Genomic DNA, 24534 nt, shown 5'->3' on the forward strand with positions numbered 1-24534 from the left:
GGGTCATTTCTGTCTGTTTATATTGTAGGTCCTGGGGGTTGTCAGACTTGCTGCATTTACCCACTGAGCCATGTTGAAAGCCCAGTATTTTTCTATTTAACTTTATTGTTTGTAGAATATATTTGTCATGATTCCTGTGCTTTTCTCTTACTTTCCCCCTTTAGGGTTTTAAAATCTGATGAATATTTGAAACAGGGTATTTTTTTAAAGATTTATTTATTTATTAAATATACAATATTTTGAGTACATGTACAACTGCACGCCAGAAGTGGGACCAGATTTCATTGTAGATGGTTGTAAGCCACCATGTGGTTGCTGGGAATTGAACTCAGGACCTTTGTAAGAGCAGGCAGTGCTCTTAACCTCTGAGCCATCTCTCTAGCTCCTAGTTAGGGTTTAATGTAGCTCAGGCTGGCCTCATATATGTTACGAAGATGACCTTAAACTTTTCCCTGGTGCTCCTGCCTCTGCTTCCTGAGTGCTGAGATTACAGGTGTACTTAATGTGGTGCTAAGGATTGCACCGAGGGCTTCATGAGTGCTAGGTAAACTGCCAACTGAGCCACATCCCCAGTCTCCTCTGTATGAATCTTTCCCTTGAAAATTCATTGGAACTTAAGAACTTTATGACACAACATGTGGCTTTTTTAATAATTAAACATTTTAATTAACTTATGAAATTGTTTTTATTCAGTACTTTTAAATACATGAATATTTCTTCCTCCTCTTAGTCCCTTTCCTCGAAAATAGTCTCAGTTATATGTATATTTATTTGTGTGCATGTATGCGTGAACATCATGCCACAGTGCACAGTGTGAAGGTCAGGGCACAGCTTTGAGGAGTTGATTCTCACACCATGTGTGTTTGGTGTTTGAACTTGAGCTGCCAGGCTTGGCAGCAAGTGTCTTTGCCCATTGAGTGATCTTTCCAGCTTTATAAAGTACTGCCAGCGCATCTTCAATTTGATGGTTGAAGTACTCTGCCCTCTAATGACTGTGTTTTAACTTAGGACCCCATGCATGCTGGTCAAACACTCTACCACTGAGCTACAGTCTTCAGCAGTGCTTTGGTATATTTAGAAAAAAATTATTTTTTTACATCAACATTCTACACATTGAGAGAAGGCATGGGGGGGTGCTGGGGAAGGGGAGAGAACAAAACAACAGCAAACTATTAACCTCTCTATTCCTACCCTCCTATTAGGCCTTTCTTCCCATACTTTTCTGACTTATTTACTTTTATTAATGTATGTTAGTGTTTTGCCTGTATGAAACCCTCCGTGTGAGGGTTTCAGATCACCTAGTTCTGGAGTGACAGGCAGGTGTAAGTTGCTATGTGGGTGCTAGGAGTTGAGCCCAGGTCCTCTGGAAAGGCAGTGGGTGCTCTTAGCCACTGAGCTCCTCTCCCCATCGTTTCTAGTGCATGGTCTGTACCTGCCTGGACGACAGTGCAGCCTCTAGTTATAAGGTGTGGTTCTTTTTTTAAAATATTAACTAGAATAAGTTGGCTAATCTTAATAGAATCTTTGCTGGCTTTGAATGGGTGTATTATTAGTTATTAGGAAAGGAACATTTAAAGTATACATTTAATTATAGGCTTGCTTCCCCTCTTCCCCCCCCCCCCCCAAAGTGATGTCTGCTTACATCCAGGAAGACATTTCATTAAGTTTTTTATTTGTTTTGAGAGAAGGTTGTATTGGAACAGGGTCTATATAAACCAGGCTGGTCTCAAACTTACAGAGATCCTCCTGCCTCTGCCTTCCCAGGGCTGTGGGATTAAAGGTATGTGCCACCACACTGAACTTTCATTATGTGAATATACTGTGTTGTATTTCTCTCACAAACTAAAACCATTATAAAATATTCCTCTTGGTTATTTGAATATTCTGTCTTTTTTTCTATTTATTTTAAAAATATATTTTATTAATTTATTCATATTACATCTCAATTGTTATCCCATCCCTTGTATCCTCCCATTTCCCCTTACTCCCCTCCCCTATGACTGAGGGGGACCTCCTCCCCCTGTATGTGCTCACAGGGTATGAATATTCTGTCTTAACGTCTACTTTTCTTACTAATGTAGCAGTTCCTGTTTTCTTATCAGTATCTGAAAATTATATGTTAATTTGCTTGTGTTTCTCTTATAAACAGCATTTTGGTAGCTTTTTCCTTTTATTTATTCTGATGATTTTAGTCTTTTAGATCTTTAGTTCAGTACCCTTCCAACTGAGCCTGCTGCTATTAGTCTTTTAGTTGTAGTATTTAATATTTAATGTTGACAACTGGATTTATATTTCTCACCTTGTTGGGGAACCTTTCCCCTCACTTGTCTCTTTAGTGTTTTGCTGGATTTCTTCTCTCCTTTCTCTCTTTTTAAAAAAATATCTAATTTCCACATGTCTGTTATTTCTGTGTCTGGTTTCTTTTGCAGTATTTTGCTTGTTTAAATAGAATGTTCCTGGGTAACAGTCACATTTCCCTGCCTTTGTGCATGCCCAGTAAGTTTTGACTGTATTGTAGACCAAGTGGATGACATGTTGCTGAATGTAGTTTGTTGCTTTCTGTTGGAGAGAGTGAGGTTTTGTTCTGTCAATTACTTTTAATCTGTTCAAGCCTGGTGTTGCCTTTACTTTCTTAGGGCAAATCTTGAAAGAAGCCTTGAAGTTGGTCTTTTGGGGTCTTGTTCAATTACTAAGGTAGTTAACAGAGCTTTCAAAGTTGGGCTGTAATTAGATCTTCTGTCTCCAGTGCTGTACCACTTAGGTTCAGTTCACCCTGAGCACTCTGTTCCTGCAGCCAGGTTGAGCAGGCTCCAGGTGGGGCTGGCAGTGTAGCATCTCCAAGAATACTCTTCTGATGGTTGAACATACAGCATGGAATGCATTTAGTAGCCTACAGTGATTGCACACTTCATAAATGGCTTCAGGGTACAAACTTGTGAAGCGCTGTGCTTTTCTCAATATATTTGAGTCAAAACATGATGAGCTTTTCTAAAATGTTTCTTCTGTATTTTTGAAAGAATTACATTTACCATAGACAGTAATTTGTTGTCCATCTGCCACTAAGCTAAAACATTTAAGGATTTTTATGCTGATTGTGGTGTAATATTTTTGGCCTTTTTCAAAGTGTGTGTGTGTGTGTGTGTGTGTGTCCCCGCCCATAGCATAAATTTTTATTATAGTCTTAAATGACTGGTTTTTTGTTTGTTTGTTTTCTGGAGACAGGGTTTCTCTGTGTAGCCTTGGCTGTCTGGACTCACTTTGTAGAACTCACAGAGATCTCTGCCTGTGTTTCCTTGAGTGCTGGGCTTACAGGCATGTGCTACTGCACCCGGCTCTAAATACTGTATTTACCCTCCCTGAATTATGCTAAGGGCATGAACAGGAGAGGGATGCCACTGTGCCCATACTGTGCTGAGGGTTTTGCAAACAGATTTCTTTTGTCTCATGTTCAGTAACCTTTTGAAGTGGTGCTGTATCTACTTTACAGAACAAAGAGTAACATCAGAGCCACAGCCCTGCTCAGATAGAGCATCATTTAAAATTACAGGTTAGAAAGTAGCAGACTTTTACTTAAATCCCACCTATGATTGGCTCCAAAAATTGTATTTATTCACCACTTGTTTGTAAAATGATAATGTATATAGTGCCTTATTTTTTTCTGTACAAAATTTATAGAAAATGTAGCCGAGAAAGAGATAGCTACTTCCCTGGAGTATTTTTCATTATATGAAAGGATTTACTGCTTATAGTCTAAAGCCATGCATCCCTGTGCACTGAGGTTTGCCTGACACCTGAGCAGGCCATGGCTTTCTAGCTGAAGTAGCTGAAGTAGTGGAAGTAGCTATCTACTTCAGGCCCGTAAGAAAGTAGACTTTTGGCCGGGAGTGGTGGTGCACACCTTTAATCCCAGCACCTAGGAGGCACAGAGGCAGGCAGATTTCTGCGAGTTTGAGGCCAGCCTGGTCTACAAAGTTGAGTCCAAGACAGCAAAGTCTACACAGAAAAACTCTTATCTCGAGAAAAAATTTAAAAGAAGGGGGGGGGGAAGACTTTAAAAAATGTGTGTTTGTGTTGGATGCTGGAGGCCAGCATAATTATATCTGTGTACATTTTTATGTCTGTAGAGCAATCTGCCTCTTAATATCTGTCATTCATTCATTCAATTTTCAGTCGGGGTTTCTCTTTTTTTAAAAAATAGATTTTATTTAGTATGTATGTATGTGCAGTGCTCTGCATGCATGTACACCTGCAAACCGGAAGAGGGCATCAGATCCCAGAATAGATACTTGTGAGCCACCATGTGGTTGTTGTGAACTCAGGACCTCTGGAAGAGCAGTCAGTGCTCTTAACCTCTGAGCCATCTCTCCAGCCTCGAGACAGGGTTTTTCTACATAGTCCTTGCTGTCCTAGAACTCAATAGACCAGGCTGACTCCAAACTCACACCGATCTGACTGCCTCCTGAGTGCTGAGATTAAGGGTGTGTGCCACCATGCCTAGCTAAATGTGTGTGTGTGTGTGTTTATTTTTATGTACGTGGTTATTGCCTACTTATGTATATCATATGCATGCAGTTTTTATGGTGGTCAGAAGAGGGTGTAAGATCCCTGCCACAACTGGAGTTACAGAGAAACCCAACTCAGGTCCTCTAAATAGCAAGTTCAACTGCTGAGACATCTATCTTTTTTTTACATTGTGATGGCAAAGAGAGGTTTGATTTGTAACATTCTGGCTTAATTTTGTGTTTTGCTTGCATGTATAGATGTGTGCTACAGTCAAACCTGGTGCCCTTTGAGTCTGAAAGAGGGCATTGATCCTATGGAACTAGAGTTATAAGGTGTTGTGAGCCACCATGTGGGTGCTAGGAACCCAAACCAGGTCCTTAGTAAGAGCAGCACACACTCTAACCACTGCGCCATCTCTCCAGCCCTGCCTGTGTCCAGAGATTGACACCGGTTGGTATTTATCCTTTTTTTGTTTTTTGTTTTGGTTTTTGGTTTTTCGAGACAGGTTTCTCTGTGTAGCCTTGTTGTTCTGGACTTGCTTTGTAGACCAGGCTGCCCTCGAACTCACAGAGATCCGACTGCCTCTGCCTCCCAAGCGCTGGATTTAAAGGTGTGTGCCACCACCACCTGGCTTTTGTCTGTCTTTTTAAACTTAGAAATTGTGTACATTTCAGAGACTCGTGGTTGCTTAGAGTGATACTTTACATTCTATTTTTGGAAAGATACCTTAAAGCCACCTCAAGATTGCATAGTGCCTTGTGGTTTCTCAGCATTTTCCTATGTGCTGTTCCATTGATGTTAGAAACAGGAAGTTATCATGTCTTGTGCAGATGGCAAGTAGAAGTAGTATTCTCAGCCATTCACACGTGTTCTCATTGGACAGATGTGAGGTACAGAAATAAGAAAGGACGAGAGAGGTTACGGTGTGTGTACAGGTGAGAAGGGTGAGAGGAGAGAGGCTGAGACTGGCACATTTACCTGTAGGGTCATTGGAGACAGGGGAGCTGGCTTTCTTGGTAGCTATGGTCTCTGGGTTGTATGACTTAGCCAGTGTCTGTGCTACTGCTATTGCTACCCAAAAAGGTTCTGTAAGACAAGGGGAAGGAAGCAAAAGGAGAACAGTTTTAAGACTTGACTGTCCTTAGCTTAGGATTTGATTGCCTAATTTGAGCAGCTTTGATCCTGTTTGTCAGTGTTGTGAACGATGTTTTTCTGAGATGGTGTATGTAGTCCTTAAGTATTGATAGCCAGCTCATTCTTACTTTCTTCCACTCTCTATTTTGTGAGTGAGTGAGTGACAGAGAGAGAGAGAGAGAGAGAGAGAGAGAGAGGAGAGAAGAGTGTGTGTGTGTGTGTGTGTGTGTGTGTGTGTGTGTCTCAGACAGACACACAAACAGACACAAACACACATTGACTTACTATGTAACTTTGCTAGCTTGGTATTTGATAAATTGACCAGCCTGGCCTTAGACTTGCAGAGATCTACCTGCCCTGCCTCCTGAGGGCTAGGATTAAAGGCAAGGGCCCCTATGCCAGGCTTAATTAAGACTTCAGATCTTGGATGGCTAAGGTGGCCAGCAGATAAAGGTACTTTGCTGTGGAAGCCTGACACTTGAGTTTGATCACTAGAACCCATGGTGAAAGGAGAGAACCAAATCTCAAAAATTGTCATCTGACTACGTATGGTGTGGTAAGCATGTACCCGCTTGCATATACAAATAAGACCACCGCCGCCACAACCGCCACCACATGCACACACACACACACCTTTCTCTAGATGGATGGCTACATACTTGTGGTATTATAGATGTTTAGGTTATTGGAGTAGAGACTGCAAGAATGTAAAGATCTAGGCCTCTCCTTCCACTGTCTTGCCATGTTCTGTTTTGTGCTGAGATATTGAATATTACTATTGTATACGGGGTGGGGTGTCCAAGGCCCAGTTCGGGTGTGGTTTGTTGAGCCTGACTTTTTGGACTGAGAATCCTCTCTTCACTTAGAGATCCATTCTGTGGTTAGTTGACAATACCCATCTTACTTCTTTGGGTCTGTGTCTGTTAATCTTGGTCTTGGGGGTGCTTGTTCACCTCCCCCTCCCACATAATACTTTTACTACTCCATAGAACCTTCTGACAGATAACAAATACTTTTGTTCTTGGTTGATAAACATGTATATGATCACAGCTGAGCTTTAGAAGCAGGTGGCTGTGTGATAGTTCCCATATAGTCTCATTGCTGGAACAGTCTGCTCCTTATATAATGTGGGGGTTTTGCTTGTTTTTTTGTTTAGTGATTGTAATGGGAGCTTAGTACATTCATTCAGGCAATTCTTACTCTGGTCTCTTGCTTAAGCTCTCTAAAGCTCACGTACCAAATAACTCCTAATGAAGCAACATCTCTGGCTGCCGGAATTGAACCAGAGTTCAGACTCGGGGGACAATTGCACCCTTGTTGTCTCAGGAGCTAACATGTGATTGCTGGACAAGTAAATATCAGTGGTTTGAGCAACACACAGCCTTTGGTGTCCTGATTGCACCGGTTTCTGTTTTTCCTCCTTTTCATCTTTTTTACAAAGACTGGTGGTAAAGATCTGATAGTGATGGCCAAGCCTCATTCATTCAGATATTTTTCTGGATAGGTTATGCTACATTGGAGCAAGGTGTGACAGTGCATAGCCATGTGATATCTCTGAATCGCAATCAGATTGATTCAGTGAGTTGTATTTATAGTGCCTGATGACAGCTTCAGTTAATATTTTAAATATAATTGTATAGCCAAATAGTTGGTCATCTTGTCATTTCGGTCAGTCACAATGTTTGCATAGAAAATGACTTTAAAAAACAGTTTCTTCTTATAAAATAATGCATCTTGTAGATGTTTTAAATAACAGAAATTTTAAAAGAGAAAAACTGGGGCCGTTGAGGTGCAGCCTAGTAGTAGGTACTTGTCATGCAAGCCTCATAACCTGATTTTGGTCCTGGAACACACTGTAGAAGAGAGAAATGACTTTATAAAGTTTTCTTCTGGCCTCCTTCTGGCAGACTGTTAACATGCACTCACATGTACGCACGTACCACCACCACCACCACCACCACCACTAAATAAAATAGAATTTAAAGAAAAAGGAAAACCCTTTAGATTAATCACTAAATGTTTTGCTGTTGACCCCTCCCACTGCAGCACTTGCTCTGACTGTGTACATGTTTCTTGAAGATTATATACTTTGTAGTCTTGCTATTTTCCCTTTAAACTTACGAGTGTTTTTCCCTGTCAGTAATCAGATGCTATTTTTTTTTTTTTTTTAACTATAAGGGCCATCTCACTAGCCCATCAGTGCCTTCACTGCTTTTCCACTTCTTGCACTTTTCTGGGTCTCCTCTTTGTGTGCCAGGTGCTGATGCTCTGAGAAGCAAGCCTCTCTCTCTAGTCAGGAACCCTCCACTTACAAATGTTTTTTGTTCATGATCTTTTTGATAAGGCTTTTCACAGTTCAGTATTCTATATGCTGTAGAGTTGCTTGACATGTTTTAAAATGACAGTCAACTTTGAGTGTGCTTTATACTTCAGGTGATGGCATTTAGTCTTCTGGCTCCACCTGTAACCATTTCAGCCCTCCTGTTGCCACTGATGTATAAAGCTTGTATAAAGGAGAGGACAGCATAGAGCCTCTTTGTATCCCTGTGGCTCCCTCTTAGAGCTCACCCCATATGCTGTTCTTTCACTGTCACACCAAAGCTAACAGCCTCCTTCAAGAACTTTTTCAAGAACTTGTCCTTGTTTTGAGCCTTAGTGTGGCGGAGGCACTTGTGTTTTCTTGTCTCCCAGGTTCTGCTCCCTCTTCCTTCCCATTGCTCTGGGTCTTGCGTTATTTATGCTCACATTACCTGGTTCCTTTGTGCCCTCCTCTAGTGTCCATTTGTCATGGTCATCAGTGAGTGGACTATGAATTGTGGATTGTGGCATATCTGTCCTTTGTATGAAGGTTTAGGCCACGTGTGTAGTTGATGCAATGAAATCTATTCTACTCTTTCATAACTGAGCCACAATGTGAATTAAATTTGGGTTGGTACAGGAAAATGGTATTTTCCTCATGCCTCTTATTGCTCTCCTCTTTCCCTTTCCTTCTCCATTGTTACTATGGGCCAGGCGGGAATGAACTACTTAACCTTGAAGAGGCTGTTCTTCTGCCTTAAAGGGTATTAGAATATGAAGAAATTAGGCAAAACACCCCACTTAACTTCATTGGCCCTTTTAGATAGTCTTATAACGTACTATAGGCAAGAGAACAGAGAATGTGAAGCTGTGGGCGCTTGGTCCCTGTGCCGGGTACATAGCAGGATGTATCCTGTGTGATCATTGGCCACACTGAGAGTATTGCTGACATAAGCCCTTCCTGATCAGCCAGATTTGGGATCCCAAATTGTTTCTCACTGTAAGTGCATCTCCCAGAAGTAAAGCTTTCACATAAGTTAAACACTTATTGAAACTAAAAAGGACATAAGTCTTAGTATCAGAAGGAACTGTGAACACTCTGTTGTGATCATCTGAACGGTCCTTTCTTTATTTTTTAAAAAATTTATTAATTTATTCAGATTACATCTCAGTTGTTATGCCTTGACGTTTATCCTCCCATTCCTCCCTCCCTCCCCTTTTCATCCTGTTGCTCTCCCCTAGGTCTGTGACAGAAGGGGACCTCCTTCCCACCATGTGGTTACAGCCTATCAAGTCTCATCCTGGTAGCCTGCTTAGAGTGTCACCAGCCTCCCCACCACGGGGAAGTGGCCAAATATTGGGCACCAGAGTTCATGTCAGAGTCAGTCCCGGCTCTCACGCAACTGTGGAGAGCGTCTTGACCATTGGTTAGATCTGAAAAGGAGTTCAATGTTTATTGCATGTATTGTCCTTGGTTGGTGCAGTGGGTTGAACAGACCCCCTGGGTTCAGATCCGCCCGTCATGATGTTTTTCTTGTGGGTTCCTAGGACCCTCTGGGCCCTTCTATTTCCCCATTCTATATTTCCCTCACCTAGAGTCCCAGTAGCTAGAGTCCCAATAGGAAGTCCCCACATCTATCCCAGTCTCCTGGTAAGTGAAGATTTTCATTGGACATTCCATTTGGGCTAGTGTCCAATTATAAGTGAGTATATACCATCTAAGTCTTTCTGGGTCTGGGTTAACTCACTCAGCATGATTGATTCTAATTCCATCCATTTGCCCATAAATTTCAGGCTTTCCTTGTTTTTAATAGCTGAGTAGTATTCCATAGTGTAAATGTCCCACAGTTTCTTTATCCATTCTTCAACTGAGGGACATTTAGGTTGTTTCCAGGTTCTGGCTATTACAAATAAAGCTGCTATGAACATGGTTGAGCATATGACCTTGTTGTGTGGTGGAGCATCTTCGGAGTATATTCCAAGGAGTGGAATAGCTGGGTCTTGAGGAAACCTTATTCCCAGTTTTCTGAGAAAGTGCCAGATTGATTACCAAAGTGGTTGTACAAGTTTGCACTCCCACCAGCAATGAAGGAGTGTTCTTTCTCCACATCCTCACCAGCATGTACTATCACTTGAGTTTTTTATCTTAGCCATTCTGATGGGTGTAAGATGGAATCTCAGAGTAGTTTTATTTGCATTTCTCTGATGACTAAGGACATTGAACATTTCTTTTAAGTGTTTCTCAGCCATTTGATAGTCCTCGGTTGAGAATTCTGTTTAATTCTGAGTCCCATCTGAATGTTCCTGTTTTTACATGAAAAAATTAAGGCTAAGGACGAGGGATTTGTCCCTGCCATGTGACTAGTTAGGAGCAGGATTAGAAACAAATTTCAAACTGTCTCCAGCCCAGTGTTTTGCTTGTGAATTAACATAGATTGCACCCCCACAGGTCATGGCCTGCTAAGGCATAGCACTGGCTTTATTACCAGAAGATTCTACTGCCCCAGGCCCTCTCACAGTGCCTTAAAAGAAGTCATATCCAAGAGAAATGTAACAGATGTTCTAAATACTTTTACAAATAGGGTTTACTGTTCAGCAAGTGTTCAGACCCAGGCCTGTGTCCTCTCCAATGCGACCAGCATGGGACTATTGCTTGCTCTTATCAGTTCACCTAATTCTGCTTCCAGGTGTGCTCTGGCTGGTGAGTGTGCTACCTATGGCATTGTCATTACTGTTGTATGGCCCTTAGCTTTCCATTCATCAAGTAGAGGTGCTGGAAGGATTCCAAGAACAAGTGGGTGATAGCTACTGACTGAATACAGGCAAGCCTTTCCATGAAAACTGTTCTTCTTGGCTTTTCTCCAGCAGTGGTGGGTTGCCAAGAGAGAAATGCTTTGGCTTTACAAATGATCTAGCCATAATGTAGGCCAGTAATGGTTCATCTTTCCATTAGAAAGAATGAATATTTATGGTCCTAAAAGTATTTACAATTTTTTGATTGATATGTATTGGGTTATATTGTTTTTATAAGCCTTACATAAATCTGTGGTTTTATGTGTATTCCACTGCATAGAGAAAGATTGAAGGTGCCTGTTTTTAACCTGTCAGGTCATACAGAACACACCAAGTGTAGCATTTGTTGTGTGTGGTTCACATGTGTTTTGGGGACACATTGGTTTTTTTATTTATGATTTTTTTTTCTTGTTTAAGCTTGGTTCACATTTTAGCTCATTTGCGTTATACCAGTATATTCTGGTCATATTGCTTATGATGCTTGATTTTTCTTGAGACAGTTTTCCATATAGCTTTGTCTCTGGTTCTCCTGCCTAAGCTTCCCAGATACTGGGACCATGGGTGTGGACTTCCATATCCAGTTGCTTCTTAATATATTTTAAGTTTGAAAAGAACGTTTTTAAGTTGAAAATATTTGTGCCGGAGTGTGATAGTGCATGCCTTTAATCTTAGCATTTGGGAGGCAGAGACAGCTAGATCTGGTTTATAAAGCAAGTGCCACGGCTCTTACTCAGAAAACCCCTGTCATTAAATGCTAAAAGAAAAAAGAAAAACAGTTTTGATTTTCTGAGATAATTTGAAAATAGTTGTCTCCTCGTGGTATTTCTACACATAGTGATCCCTGAGGGTGAGTGTTCTCATCCTAATGTTTTCATGGTTTGTCAGAATCTGTTTCACAGCCAGATACCGTGATCCCAGAGCCCTCTTGCTGCTGGCTTGTGTATAAGCTTCTCCCTATCATCAGACAGTCTCAAAACACTATTCTTTCACTTCAGCATTATTGTAGGCAAGCCCTGGAAATAAACCATATTTCCTGTAATTTGACCCCAAAGCCCCAGAAAAACCATGAAGGTAGAAGTAGCCAATATTCGTGAACTTTCGGTATAGTAGCTCTGATTTGGAATTCTTCATGTATGTGACTTGGCTTTTTTTTTTTTTTTTAATGCTCACAGGCCTCTTAGAGGAGGTGTTTTCATCTTCATTGTATACCAGAGCATAGAAAGCTTTAAGTAAATATCCTAAGGAAGGTCATATAGATAGCAAGTGGCAGAAGCTACCATTCAGACCAAACCAATACCCAAAGCTCACAGATTTGGCTGCCTCTGTAAATGACATCTTACTTGTGGGTGTATGCTAATAAGAGTTGTTGTGCCTCTTAAATCAAGCATTACATTGCCACTGTCCCACTGGCTGTGGTTTGCCAGATCTTTTGTGGAGAGAGCCAGTGTCTCTGTCTAGTGTTTCTCATTTCAATCTAGTGTGCGTAGGGGACATAGCGGTGAAGAAGTGACAGGCCTCATTGTGTAGGGCAGTGTCTCTGGATTGGGCATAGGGCACTTCAAGTGAGATCTTGAGCTGATCTGTGATGTTCCTGAGCTTTCTAGGAAAGCTTGTCTGTGAAGCAATAGGTAGCTTATTTGAATGCCATACTTGGTTTTTCTAAGTATGTTTTCTGGTCACACTTCCTCCAAGTGCTCTGCTATGTGGTTTTAAGTGTATATAAAATTATGAGGAAAACTGAAGTCCACTTTTGAAAAAAATAACTTGTAGTCTTCACTGAAATTGTATCATACTTAGCATTTGTCACAGGAAGCATTCCATATGGCCCTGCTGAGTTTTTGTGAGCTCCTTCATGGCAGCATATGTCTCCTTGCCTCCCTTCCTCTTGCTGACCACATGGTCATCAGATGTGTAGCTTTGGACATAACTGTCTGACATATCACTGGAGTTGGACTCTCCTTTGAGTATTTATTTTGAGTGGTCACCTGGAGATGACCATTTGTTACAGCATAGTTGGCGTCACAAGTGGTTATCTGTACAGTAAAACTCTTACGTGAGGTATACGGTTGAGGGCAGAGACAAGCTTGTTATTCACTGAGTATTGCGTTAGCTTGAGTTCATTTTCTCATGAGCAAGCGGCATTCATTTTGAGGAGCTCTTGAGAATCCTATTGACCTGATCTCCTTTGAGAATCTAATAATGTATCTGTTCCCTCAAAAAAATAGACAGACAAAAAAGCAAAATACCACAGAAAGCAGATGTCAATATTCAACTCCTCTGTCCTATTCCTACTGATGGTTCAGGTTGTCCCTCCCTGTTGTTTCAGCCTAGTGGAGTGTGGGAGTTCTTCTGGGAGGCGAGCTATCACTGGTATCTATGTGCAGTAAATGCCTCACTGTGCTCCCATTCTACAGAGGAGCAAGAAGGTAGATCTATGGCATACACGCTTGTAAAGTCTGCCCTGGGGAGGGGCCTCTTTGGCAGTGGGCTACCTCATTGCCTTTTCAATATTAGTGCCATTGTGCCTTAAGAACTCTAGTTTGAGTGTTTGTGTTTTACCTTTTTGATGGTTGAGACAAGTTTTATTATCTTCTGATATGGATCTTGCTTGATGAGTTAGGAGAGGAAGGTGAATGACTCCAAGAAGAACTAGGATGGTCTCTTGATTGGGTGCAGTGCAGAGAGTCTCTCTGATCTTTTGGATCCTGGAGCTTCTTTTATTAATATTTTGATAGCTGTTGTATCATTACAAGTAGAAAAAATTTTCCCCCATTAAAACAAACTGAGTGGGCTTTTTGTACCCAGAGGTGCCCACTGAGGATAATGGGTTAATATTCTGGTACCCAGGCATGTTTGTTTGTTTGCAGAGAGTTTGCTGGCATCAGAAGTTTGCAGAGAGTTTGCTGGCATCAGAAGTAAGGCAGAGAGCATTCATCGTATGTATGGCCATAGACTGTTGTGATCAAACAAAACTGCCATCCTGTAAAAATTAAGTCTAAAGTGCTTCAACTTTTTTAGTGTGACCAAGTGAACTGTTAGTTGATTACTAGCTAGTTACTGAGAATCTTGAAAGTTTATTATTTTTATACTGTTTTTTTGTTTTGTTTTGTTTTTTTATTTTTGTTTTTTGGTTTTTTGAGACAGGGTCTCTCTCTGTAGTCTTGGCTGTCCTGGACTCATTTTGTAGACCAGGCTGGCCTCGAACTTACAACAATCCGCCTGCCTCTGCTTCCCGAGTGCTGGGATTAAAGGCGTGTGCCACTACCACCTGGCTCTATTTTATACTATTATTATTTGTTTATGTCCATGGTATATGTATGTGTTGGTGTGGCTTACATGTAGCTAAACTCAGGTCCCCAGTGCTTGTGGAGTCAGCACTTGACCAGCTGAATCATCTTCGTAGCCCTGTCTCCAAAGTTTAGAAGGTAGAAAGAGGACAGCTGCTTCTCCTGGTGCCCGCAGATGTGCTATCGTGCCCTGGCTTCAATGACTTACTTTTTTAGGTGTAACACAAGCTTATGTTCCTGGAGACTCTTAAAGTGATAATGTCTTGGAATGGTCATTTATTCCCTTCCAAACGCTAAACACCTTCAACATAAGACAAATGTTTGTGGGAGGCAAAATCTGGTTTTGTGCCCAAGTCAGACTCAGTGTAGATTAGCATAGGTACTGCTGTGGCAGGTAACTCTGGAGTTGAATAGTGCTCAGTGCTTTCCATCTCTCTGATGGTATCATTCCTGTGTCAGTATAGAAGAAGCATAGCTTGTCCTTCCTTCCATTGTGTTGGGCACAGTCAGTTGATTATGTTGTGCAGCCCAGGACCTGAGCAGCTTTTGCCTGGCGGCTGGATAATTGCCAGTTTGCCACAAGCACCCCTGTGTCGGTGAGCAGAGTTTGTGTGGGTGTTCTCCTTGGCGTAAACGCTCTTCCCTCTCTGGGTCTCCTACCTCGGCGGTGCAGGCTCAGGTCTAGCTCTTGGATGTCTCACCTTAGCTGTTGTGCTTGTTCTCCTGGGGGCTGCAGTTTACAAACTTTTATTCTCTTAGTAAAGAGAAACATTACCAGTAAGCAGATTCTTGAACGACTGTTGGGCATACATGGTCACAGCATTTTTTTCATGGCAAGAGGATGAAACTGTGAAGCATTAATTAATAGATGCCACTGTAATTGACTCTTCTGTTTTCTGAGATTGGACTTAAATTAAGTACTTGAAGCGACTCTGTTTGGAAGGACAGAGTAAAAGCACATTTTACTGCGTTGGGTACTGGTGAATGGGGAGAATATCAATATTCTACAAGTTTTATTTTGTTGACAAATAAATTTACCATCACTGAAAGTTCCTTTCCGCTTTGGATTTTACTCAGTTTCAGTAGCAGATTTAAACTAAATCTGATAAAACTTCAATTGAGTTGATGAGCATATTATTGTTAATAAGAAACATAGGAAGTTGAAAGGGATTTAGTTATTAACTGGATTTAGACATCTTAAATTTATTGTCTTTTTTTTTTTTTTTTTTGAGACAGGGTTTCTCTGTGTTTAACAGTCCTGGCTGTCCTGGACTCACTTTGTAGACCAGGCTGGCCTTGAACTCACAGTGATCCACCTGCCTCTGCCTCCCAAGTGCTGGGATTAAAGGTGTGTACCACCATGCCTGGCTGGTTTGTTTTTAAAAAACATTTATTTTTATTTTATGTGCATTGGTGTTTTGACTACACATGTGTCTGTGTGAGAGTGTCAGATCTTAGAGTTACAGACAGTTGAGAGCTGCCATGTGGGACTGGGACTTGAACCCTGGTCCTCTGGAAGAGCAGTCAGTGCTCTTAACCACTGAGCCATCTCTCCAGCCCCTTGGACACTGGTTTTAAACAGTGCATTAGCATAGACTTGATTTGATCAACAGAAACTAGATACAGAATGAGGAACCCTGAAATCTAGACAATCTAAAAGTGAATGGCTTTTACCTAAATCTTTGACCATTTATTTCTATCTGACCATCACTCCTTTTAAGGTGGGACAGTCCACTTGAGATGGGCTGTGGTAGCCCTTTGGAGGCTTATGTCCACTTTGTTGGCCTTAACTACTAACTCTGATTTGACTGGAAATGGGCATGGCACCAGATACTCAAGTTCCTGGCCTCCTTAATTAGTTCGGATTTCTTTTTGTTATAACCCAGGAGAGGACTTTTGCTTTTAGCTCTCAAAATGTGTAATGAGTTCCTTAGGCTTTCTCTATCATTCTTAACTTTTGGAAATTAAAGCCATGTTGAAACTGTTAACTTGTCAAGGAGAAAAGATGAAAAATAATTTCTTGAAGAAAGCTGAGGGTGGCAGTGTACATGAAGATCATGAGTTCAAAACCAGCCAAGGCAACACAGGAAGACTATATTTTAGTGGTTTAAAAAGTGAAAAGGGCCTGGTACTTTTGGCCCGTTCCTTTAATCCCAGCACTCAGGGAGCAGAGGCAAGTAGATCTCTGTGTTTGAATACAGCCTGGTTTATGAAGTGAGTTCCAGGAGAGTCAAGGCTACATGGAGTGAGCCTGTCAAAACAAAACAAAGCAAAAATTGGACTAGAGAGTTGGCTTAGCCATTAAAAACTAGGTTCATAACCAAAAGTAGAGGGAGAGAAGTGGTGGTGGTAATGGGAGGAGAAAGAAAAGAAGAAGTTGTTTAAAAAGGAACTTATCAATATGGTTCCAAACATGATATTGCCCTTAAAACCAGCCAGTTAGAGAGTGCCCAGAATCTAATCAGGCAGATATCCACCTACCTGACCAGGCACACACCTGACCTTGGCAGGGTGGGTTTTGGAATGGTGTCAGGAATATTTGCAGGGTCAGAAACAGTATGTATGTTTTCAAAGAAAAGGCCAGGTATACTTTCAGAACCGTAGAGAGCCCTTGGGAAGTTTACTGTCCTGGCATTTGTGGTCTCTGTGTTCAGTGCAGGGGCGTATGATAGCACAGGCTCTCCACTCTACCTCACATGCCACCTGCTGTAGTTCTTGGTACTGTATTCTATTTAGGCTGGAAGCTTTCAGCCAACACTGATTTTTATTTTTGTTTGTCAAGTCCAAGTATATAAGGAGCATGTTCCTCAGAGAATAGGGCGGGGGGAGCCTTTCTATCCATTCTCAAGGGGTCTTGGCTTATAGTAAATACTGGTGAACAGTGAGGGTGGATTGATTGTGGGTGAGTGAATACATGTACTCTGAAATGTTTGGTTCAAAACAAAGAAATTTAGAAATTGGGAGTTGTGCCTTTGTGAGTTTTTTTGTTTTTCAAATTCTAGGCCTTTAAGAACAGGATTTCGGGGCCTGTAAGATAGCTCAGCCTGAATCAATGGCCTGAATTATGTAATAAAACAGATTGTGAGTAATGGTTGATACCTGGATTAACATAGTGTGCTGCACTATGGACAGATTTCAGATTACAGTTGAAGGAGTCTTGTTAGGATTAGGAATGCCCTTTGTATACTCACCTAGCTTCTGCCTTGATTTTAAGTCTCATGCACTCAGATTTGAGCCTCGTTCCTGGATTTGATGAAAGATTTGTGTTTCATGTCACTCACACTGAGTACCTAGTACAAAGGATACAGCTAAAATGTATTCATTTTCAGAAAGATGAGAAAACTCAGGTGCACATAGCTAGCACCTCTACACGTCGTATGGTTCCCCCCCCCATATATGCGTTATTAACATGTAGTCACACTGGCTTTTGGCATATAGACATTTGGTATTTTGGGGCATATAGGCATTTCAGCAGAAGAGAGTTAGTTGGAGCTAGTGTTACATGTGGATTAGTTTGTAACCTAGAACTTTAGAACTAAAGGAAATGATGTGATCTAGTGACCCTCACCTTGGAGTCAAGAGATTAAAAGTCCACAGAAGGACTGTGTGTTATAGAGTGAGCTTACTGGCATGATGGTTACTAGCCAAGTCTGATAGTGATTTCTTAGATAGAACTTCCTGTGTGTATTGATGGAGATGAACCCTGTGACTTAGAACATTTAGTGCAAGTCTTTCCCATTGAGCCATACCCCAGCTTACTAGTAGTTCTTCGAGTGTAACTTTGTTCCCTGGAGGTCTTCCCTGCTCAAGACTGTTCTTCCCAGTCCAAACATCCAACAGAATATGATGCCAGACATGCAGAGCAAGCATTAGACAACAGGGAACTCATTTGGGCACTATTTGGGCATTTCCATATGTACTCAAGGAGTTTGGAGCTAGCTGTACCTGAGCAAACTAGCTCTGTGTATGGCTGGCCTCTGGAGGGAGAGGCGGGAGTCCCTCCTTCCTGACTTTGCCTTAATCTACCATGTAGTTTATTTCACTTTGTTTTAAAAGAAAAAGCTCATTAGGGAAAATGTTCAGCATGTGTAATAATGAGTGGTACAACCACTGTTGGGAGCTTGGCAGTTAGTGTACCTTCTTCAGTTTTCACTCTCCTCATTAACTATTGCCTGCCTTGCTGGATCATTTTAATGCAGAGTCCACATATTTTATCCTTGCATTGCTAGTATTTCTACTCTGCATTTTGAACTAGTTGAAACTTAGTTAAAATCTGATGAACCTGAGAGAAACAAAGCACTGTGGAGTAATTAAAGAGTACTCCCTTGGCTGTCTAGGAGTGGTTGTGCTGGGCAGTCCTTTGGTCAAGGGGGAGGGGAGAAAAATGCTGCCTCTTGTAGGGTGATGCTGCCCCTTGTAGGACAGGGGCAATCTAGTCTTTTATGCCACTTCATTAGCCTTCTGTGCAAGGCATCAGTGGGTCAGCCAAGCAGTTCTGTTGTCTGTTTTTTAATGTATGATTGTGTCATTCACCGCAGTTGATTGTTCCTGTTTTGTTTCAGATGGGAATGACTGGTAACACAAGTCCATTTGGACAACCCTTTAGTCAAACTGGAGGGCAGCAGATGGGAGCCGCTGGAGTGAACCCCCAGTTATCCAGCAAACAGAGCATGGTCAATAGTTTGCCTGCTTTTCCTACAGATATCAAGAATACTTCAGTCACCAATGTGCCAAATATGGTAAGTAGCCTTCGGATGTTTGTGCTTTGGGTGTTGGTGGGTGCTTTGGTATATGGATTTTATGGTGCTGGCAGTGAAGAGTTGTATCTGAGAGTGTGCCACTGGTGATAGAAACATAGCCTGCATCCTAAGAACACCTCTCTAAATGAGCTTTTCTGTCATGAGCTAGCAACAAGAGTGATAGGGAAGGTTGATTTAGCAGCTCCTCCCAGATCCCTTTGTAGATGGGGAGAATTATGCATGTAAATTATTTTACCCTTTCGAAAATTCTGAATATCATTAAGACTGGATCATCTTGCTGTTTGTTAGTGGGTTCAAGCTGTGAGTAGAAGTTTGATTTATGTTACAGTTAAACAAAAGATATTATAAGAATTATGTTGTGCTGATGAGACAGGTGTTAGATATGACTTGGTAGATGATATCATATCTTCATTCTTAAGAGTTCCCAGCTTAACAAGAATTATCCATGGAATCGATACCCCAACAAGCCTGTTAATTTAGAACATTGAGGGCTAGTGTCTCCAGTCCCTAGTGGTACATCTCAGCTGCTGAAGACATGGTAGGCAGGTGGACAGGTGATTGTTGGTGACAGTGGACCCCCCCATACTTCCATGTGCTTCTAAAGTAATCATTTGGCAAGTCTTAGTAAAAAACTGACCATGCTCTTTGGAAAGTTGTCTTTTAGCATTAAAAAGCTCATTTTTAAATACTAGTACAAAGAATTCTTGTATATTTAGCGTTACTCCCCTCTCCCTGCCCCCCTAAGATCTTCTCTAACCTTAATATGTACCAAAAAGAATGCCAGTGTTTACAGTGTGCAAAATGTTCTGAGGCAAGTGTTGAGGCCTTTTCTTTACTAGTGTACAATCAGAAAATGGGAACAGTAAGATACCCTGGCAAGAGGCTATAACCGTTAACCCCCACCCCCCGCCCCCTCCTTTTTTTAAACAGTAAAACCTGGCCTGTTTTCAAAACTACTGATGATTTTCTCTTCTTTCTTCTTAGGGCAATCCCCTTAGCTCTCTTAGTCTGCTAACCTTCCTTTCAGTAGTTTTTGGTTGCCAGGGTTGTGGGAGCAATGTTAGTCTCTAGGATCTTGGACCCTCTCATGTTTTGTTTTCAGTTCTCCCTGAGAAGACAGTGGTATGATCTCCAGGACTAGCTGCATTGCCTTTTCCTGCTTGGTAGCTAGGCACACATTTAGACTTCAGTGAAAATATTTTCTTTTTCCATGGTGTTCTATGCTTTATACACAGGGAAATCCCTAACCTAATGTTTTCCTCCTTTCCCTTTAAAATTTTTTTCTCTGGCAGGTGGATCACTGTGAGTTTGAGGCCAGCCTGGTCTACAAAGCGAATCTCAAAAAACAAAAAACAAAAACAAAAACAAAAAATCCCCGCCCCCCCCCCCCCCCCTTCTTGTCTTTCCATCTCCACTACTACTACAGAGTGACAAAAATTCCCGAACTCCAGCGTCCTCTGCCAGCTGGAGTCCTAAACTTGTTAGATGTGGTGGCCAAGGGTTGCACAGAGGGACTAGGGAGAGGGCCTTGCCTTCCCATTTCAGGACAATAGCAGGGATCTTAGCAGTGACCACGGTTCTCTTACAGGGCCTCCTGGAGCTTTGGTCATATTTGGCCGGAACCCTGGCCACTCACACTACCCGTAGCCCTTCATTTGTTCTTATTGTTACAATCTAACATCTTCAGGTACTGACAGGATTTGTTCCTTTAGGTACAGCTGTCCCTGCTTTGAAGAATGGTCAGGAGGAGCAATAGCAGTGTGTCCCATTCTTTTGTTTATTTTCTGGAATCTTGGAGAAATTCAGTCAGCCGCATTTTCTTCAACCTCCTCAAAACCATAGTAAACTAAGCCGGGTAATCCCAGCACTTGGGAGGCAGAGGCAGGCGGATCGCTGTGAGTTCAAGGCCAGTCCAGACAGCCAAGGCTACGCAGAGAAACCTTGTCTGGGGGTGGGGGGGAATCATAGTAAGCTAATAAAGCAGTTTTGTCTACAGAACCTGTAGTTCTCTCTCAGGCTACCTTTGTTTTAAAAGCTAATGTGGACTTTAGAAAAAGATCCATAGATGCTTTGGGGAAGTAAGCTGGGTCCTTTGCTTGTACTATTTGTTCTGGAGGCACGGTGGCCATGTGCCTATGAGGCGGCAGCACCTGGGAAAGCCCTCAGTGTCTGAGGTACAGGTTGCATGGCATCTTTGCAGCATGTATTTCTTTACTTTATTCCTGCAGTGGCTTCTTGAGAGCATTGTCATTAACAGGCAGTTTGACTTGTTCCTGGCCCTGTGGCTTCCTTTTTGTAAAGTTCTTTTTAATTATACTCAGAGGGTTTAGCAGCCCCGAGTTCCCTGGCAATGGCCTTCCTTGCCTGTGCTTCCAGTTTATTTGCAGTTCCTTGACTCTGTTTTGTAATCGTCTTGAATTTTCTCCTTTATATCTGGTATCTTAAAATGACAGATTTTCACATAGCAAGAAAACTTTGTTATAAAAACTAGATCTGTTACATTAAAGAAGGAAACTATGATACCCTGAACTTAATGGCTTTCCCCTTTTTTGGAGTGGAGGGGAATTGATATACTTTGAAAGTTGTTTGGTTTGAATTTCTATGTCTGTGATAAAGGATCAAAGCCAATATAGGGAGAAAAGGCAAATGCTTACATTTCCACACCACTTTTCATTACTGAGACAAACCAAGACGTGAACTCAAGACAGGAACCTGGGGTCTGGGACTGAAGCAGAGACCATGGAAGAATGATATTTACTGGCTTATTCCTTGTGGCTTGCTCAGTGTGCTTTAAAATAACAACAACAACTCAGGTTCACCTGCCTAAGGGTGGCATCACCCACAGTGGGCTGGACCCTCCCATATCAGTCATTAATCAAGAAAATACCCCCACAGACCTGTCTACAGGCCAGTCTTGAGGAGGCATTTTCTCAGTTGAGATTCCTTCTTTTCAGAATGACCTGGGCTTATGTCAAAGTTAACAGTTAGCCAGCACAAGAGGTAATTTTTAAGAGACAGTTGATTGACTTTGGGTACCAAGCAGTTCAGGTTAGGGACACTGATACCAAATTACATAGGTTAGTTCTTCATGGAGCAACTGAAGCCTCATAGTCATGAGCCAGGGCATTCTTTTTCTCTCTTCCTGCATGGCTCCATCGTTTTTGTCTGGTATTGACAATGGGAAGTTATACACTCACTTGTTTGCTGGGCCCAGTTATGGGAGGACAGCCTAGAGGGGAGTTGGGAGGAGGCCTTCCTAATGCTGCAACCCATTAATACAGTTCCTTATGTTGTGGTGCCCTCCAATAAATTTATTTTTGTTGCTACTTCATAACTGTAATTTTGTTACTGTTATGATTCGTAATGTAAATATTTGTGTTTTCCAGTGATCTTAGGTGACCCTGTGAAAGGGTCCTTACATCACCCCAAAGGGGTTGTGGTCCACAGGTTGCTTCCTTAGGGTAATAGTCATTGGCTTTTGTAGGAATGGTGGAAGCCAGTACTTTTGAATGGTGACTCTTAGGAAAGCCAAGTAGGAGTACATGAACAAAACTGGAGGCCAAACAAGAATTACCTTGGAGTTGGGGTGAAGACATGGCTCAGCAGTTAAGAGCATTGGCTACTCTTCTTCAGTACCAGGTTTTAATTCTCAGCACCGTTAGGGTTCCAGGGGATCTGATGCCCTGTTCTGTCTGGCCTCTGTAGGCACCAGGCATGCATCATGTAGTGCACAGACATGCGTGCAGGCAAAGTGCCAATAAAATTGTGTTAAGATATATTTTATAAAGCTGGTATGAGGGTAGGGTCTTGAATGGAAGGAGGGCTGTCTGTTTGCAAGGAAATAAGTTGCGGTTCTTGTTTTTGTTTGTAAGTCATTCAAAGTCATCTCCTCCCCCCCCCCCCATCCCCCTGCCCCCAGCTTCTTTGTAGAGGCTGAAGGAGCTAGTGGCCTAGATATGGTTGTTCACAGTGGGTTAGGAGACAAGGCAAGGTTGTCAGTTTGGTAGATTATCTACAGAGAAGGTGTCCTGGTGGAGAATCCTTTACAGAGGTGGCAGGCTTGAGGGAGGGAACGAAGGTATAAGCGCAAATGACTGCACCCCAAGAGAGGATGGTGTACAGGTGGGTGGCACAAATGAATAGGTCAGTTTGCTGGCCATCTTGGAGTCAACAGCTTAACATGACATAGTGTAATGACAATTTTATGATGTGGCCAGGAAGAGCATCTTATAGATCCCCAGCTAGGGACAAGAAGGAAAAAGAGTTGGCAAAGGGGAATAATTCACTGCCAGGGGAGAAAGGGACCTTTGGAGCATGGATTTGGTGTCACCTGAGATGAAGAGGAAGGCCAGAGAGCATCACCAAAACATGCAGATCACCCTGAGAAGGCTGATGAATACTTGTGACCAGCAGGTTTATGTGGATTTTTTCAATAGGGAAAAAAATTTAAAAACAACACTATAAAGAGTTCAGCATTCTTAAGCATATAATGTAGGACATTCATTAGGGGTCCTGCTTAGCTTACTTAAAATTGCTCATGAGAATGATTTTATACTCTGTTTTGAGTGTGTGGTAGAGTTTTGAGGTAGAGGGTTAGACAAGGCTGTCTCTAAATGGGAGGAAAATGTGGCTGGCCAGAGGGGATTTTTCAGATAGAGGAGAGCTGTGGTGTCTTCTGTGTCCTGCCAGAATATCCTGATGCCAGCAGCATCTGAGTGGTGAGCCATGGATGCTGGGCAGTCTTGCCCTGTGCCCTGGGCTTTAGTAAGTAGCTGTGTATCTCAGTGTGCATGTTGGTGATGGGACATTCTTTCTTTTTCCGTCAGATTCAGAATCCTCCAGAAAAAAGGCAAGACATCTCTGTTTTTGTGGTCATTGTGAAACTTGAAAGTGTTTCTTGCTTAGTTTCCCACCTTATGATACCTAAACCTCTCTGATGTAATTCAGATACTTCTCAAATAGATGGCCATGTAATCCTTTCTTTTATGTTAGAATGTGTCCCTTTAGTAGAGCTGATCTAAAATAAAGCTTATGACAGCCATTGTCCACTAAAATATTGGCTAAGTGACAAGCTGTGCCCTGTGGAATAGACTTGCCTTACCTTTTCTTTTTTATTTGCCACATACATATTTTCTTTCTCTTGGGTCTGGTTAATGATTTGGGCATTGGGAATAAACCAGCATAGCAGGCAAGAGCTGCGTGGAGGCCAGTGAGTGCAATGGACCTGCATCTATGGATCCAATATATCTCACATGGAAAATATAGGCCATATAATTATATCTGTATGTACCACACACAAAATTTTTCTTGTCTTTATTCTCCGAACAATATGGCATAACAACTATTCAGCGGTTTCATTGTGTCTGCTCTAAGTAATCTGGAGATGATTCGCATAATCATGTCTAACCTGCAGCATATGAGCCCTGTGTACCCCAGGATAGGCTTGAATATCATCCAACATATTTTTAGGTGGCAAAATTATGTTTTATAGTGTCCTTAGAGAATATAGGAGATGTGCATAGGTGTATTCCCTTCTTACCACATGATATTCATTGTCTCTGAGTGATTTTTTTCCCCTTCTTCTAGGTAGTGGGTTTTTTTTTTTTTTTTTTTTTTTTTGTTTGTTTTTTTGTTTTTTTTTTTTTTTGACAGGTTCATTCTATGTAGCCTAAGCTGCCCTTGAACTCCTGCCTCTGAGTACTGAGACTACAAGCATGTGTCAATGCTGGGCCTTGATAGCACTTTCTGTTTTATGCCTC

At 41.8% G+C, this 24534-nt stretch overlaps 1 protein-coding gene across 1 annotated transcript in view; it reads left to right on the forward strand.

The window, feature by feature from the left end:
• The window catches only part of Crebbp (CREB binding protein), a 129496-nt gene that overhangs the window by 44113 nt on the left and 60849 nt on the right, over positions 1-24534 (forward strand). The window contains exon 3 of the mRNA XM_051167579.1: positions 18578-18754. Coding sequence (XP_051023536.1) covers positions 18578-18754 — 177 coding nt within the window. The remainder of the gene's footprint in view (positions 1-18577; positions 18755-24534) is intronic.

The sequence above is a fragment of the Acomys russatus genome, chromosome 25, assembly GCF_903995435.1.
Source record: "Acomys russatus chromosome 25, mAcoRus1.1, whole genome shotgun sequence".
Taxonomy (NCBI): Eukaryota; Metazoa; Chordata; class Mammalia; order Rodentia; family Muridae; genus Acomys; species Acomys russatus.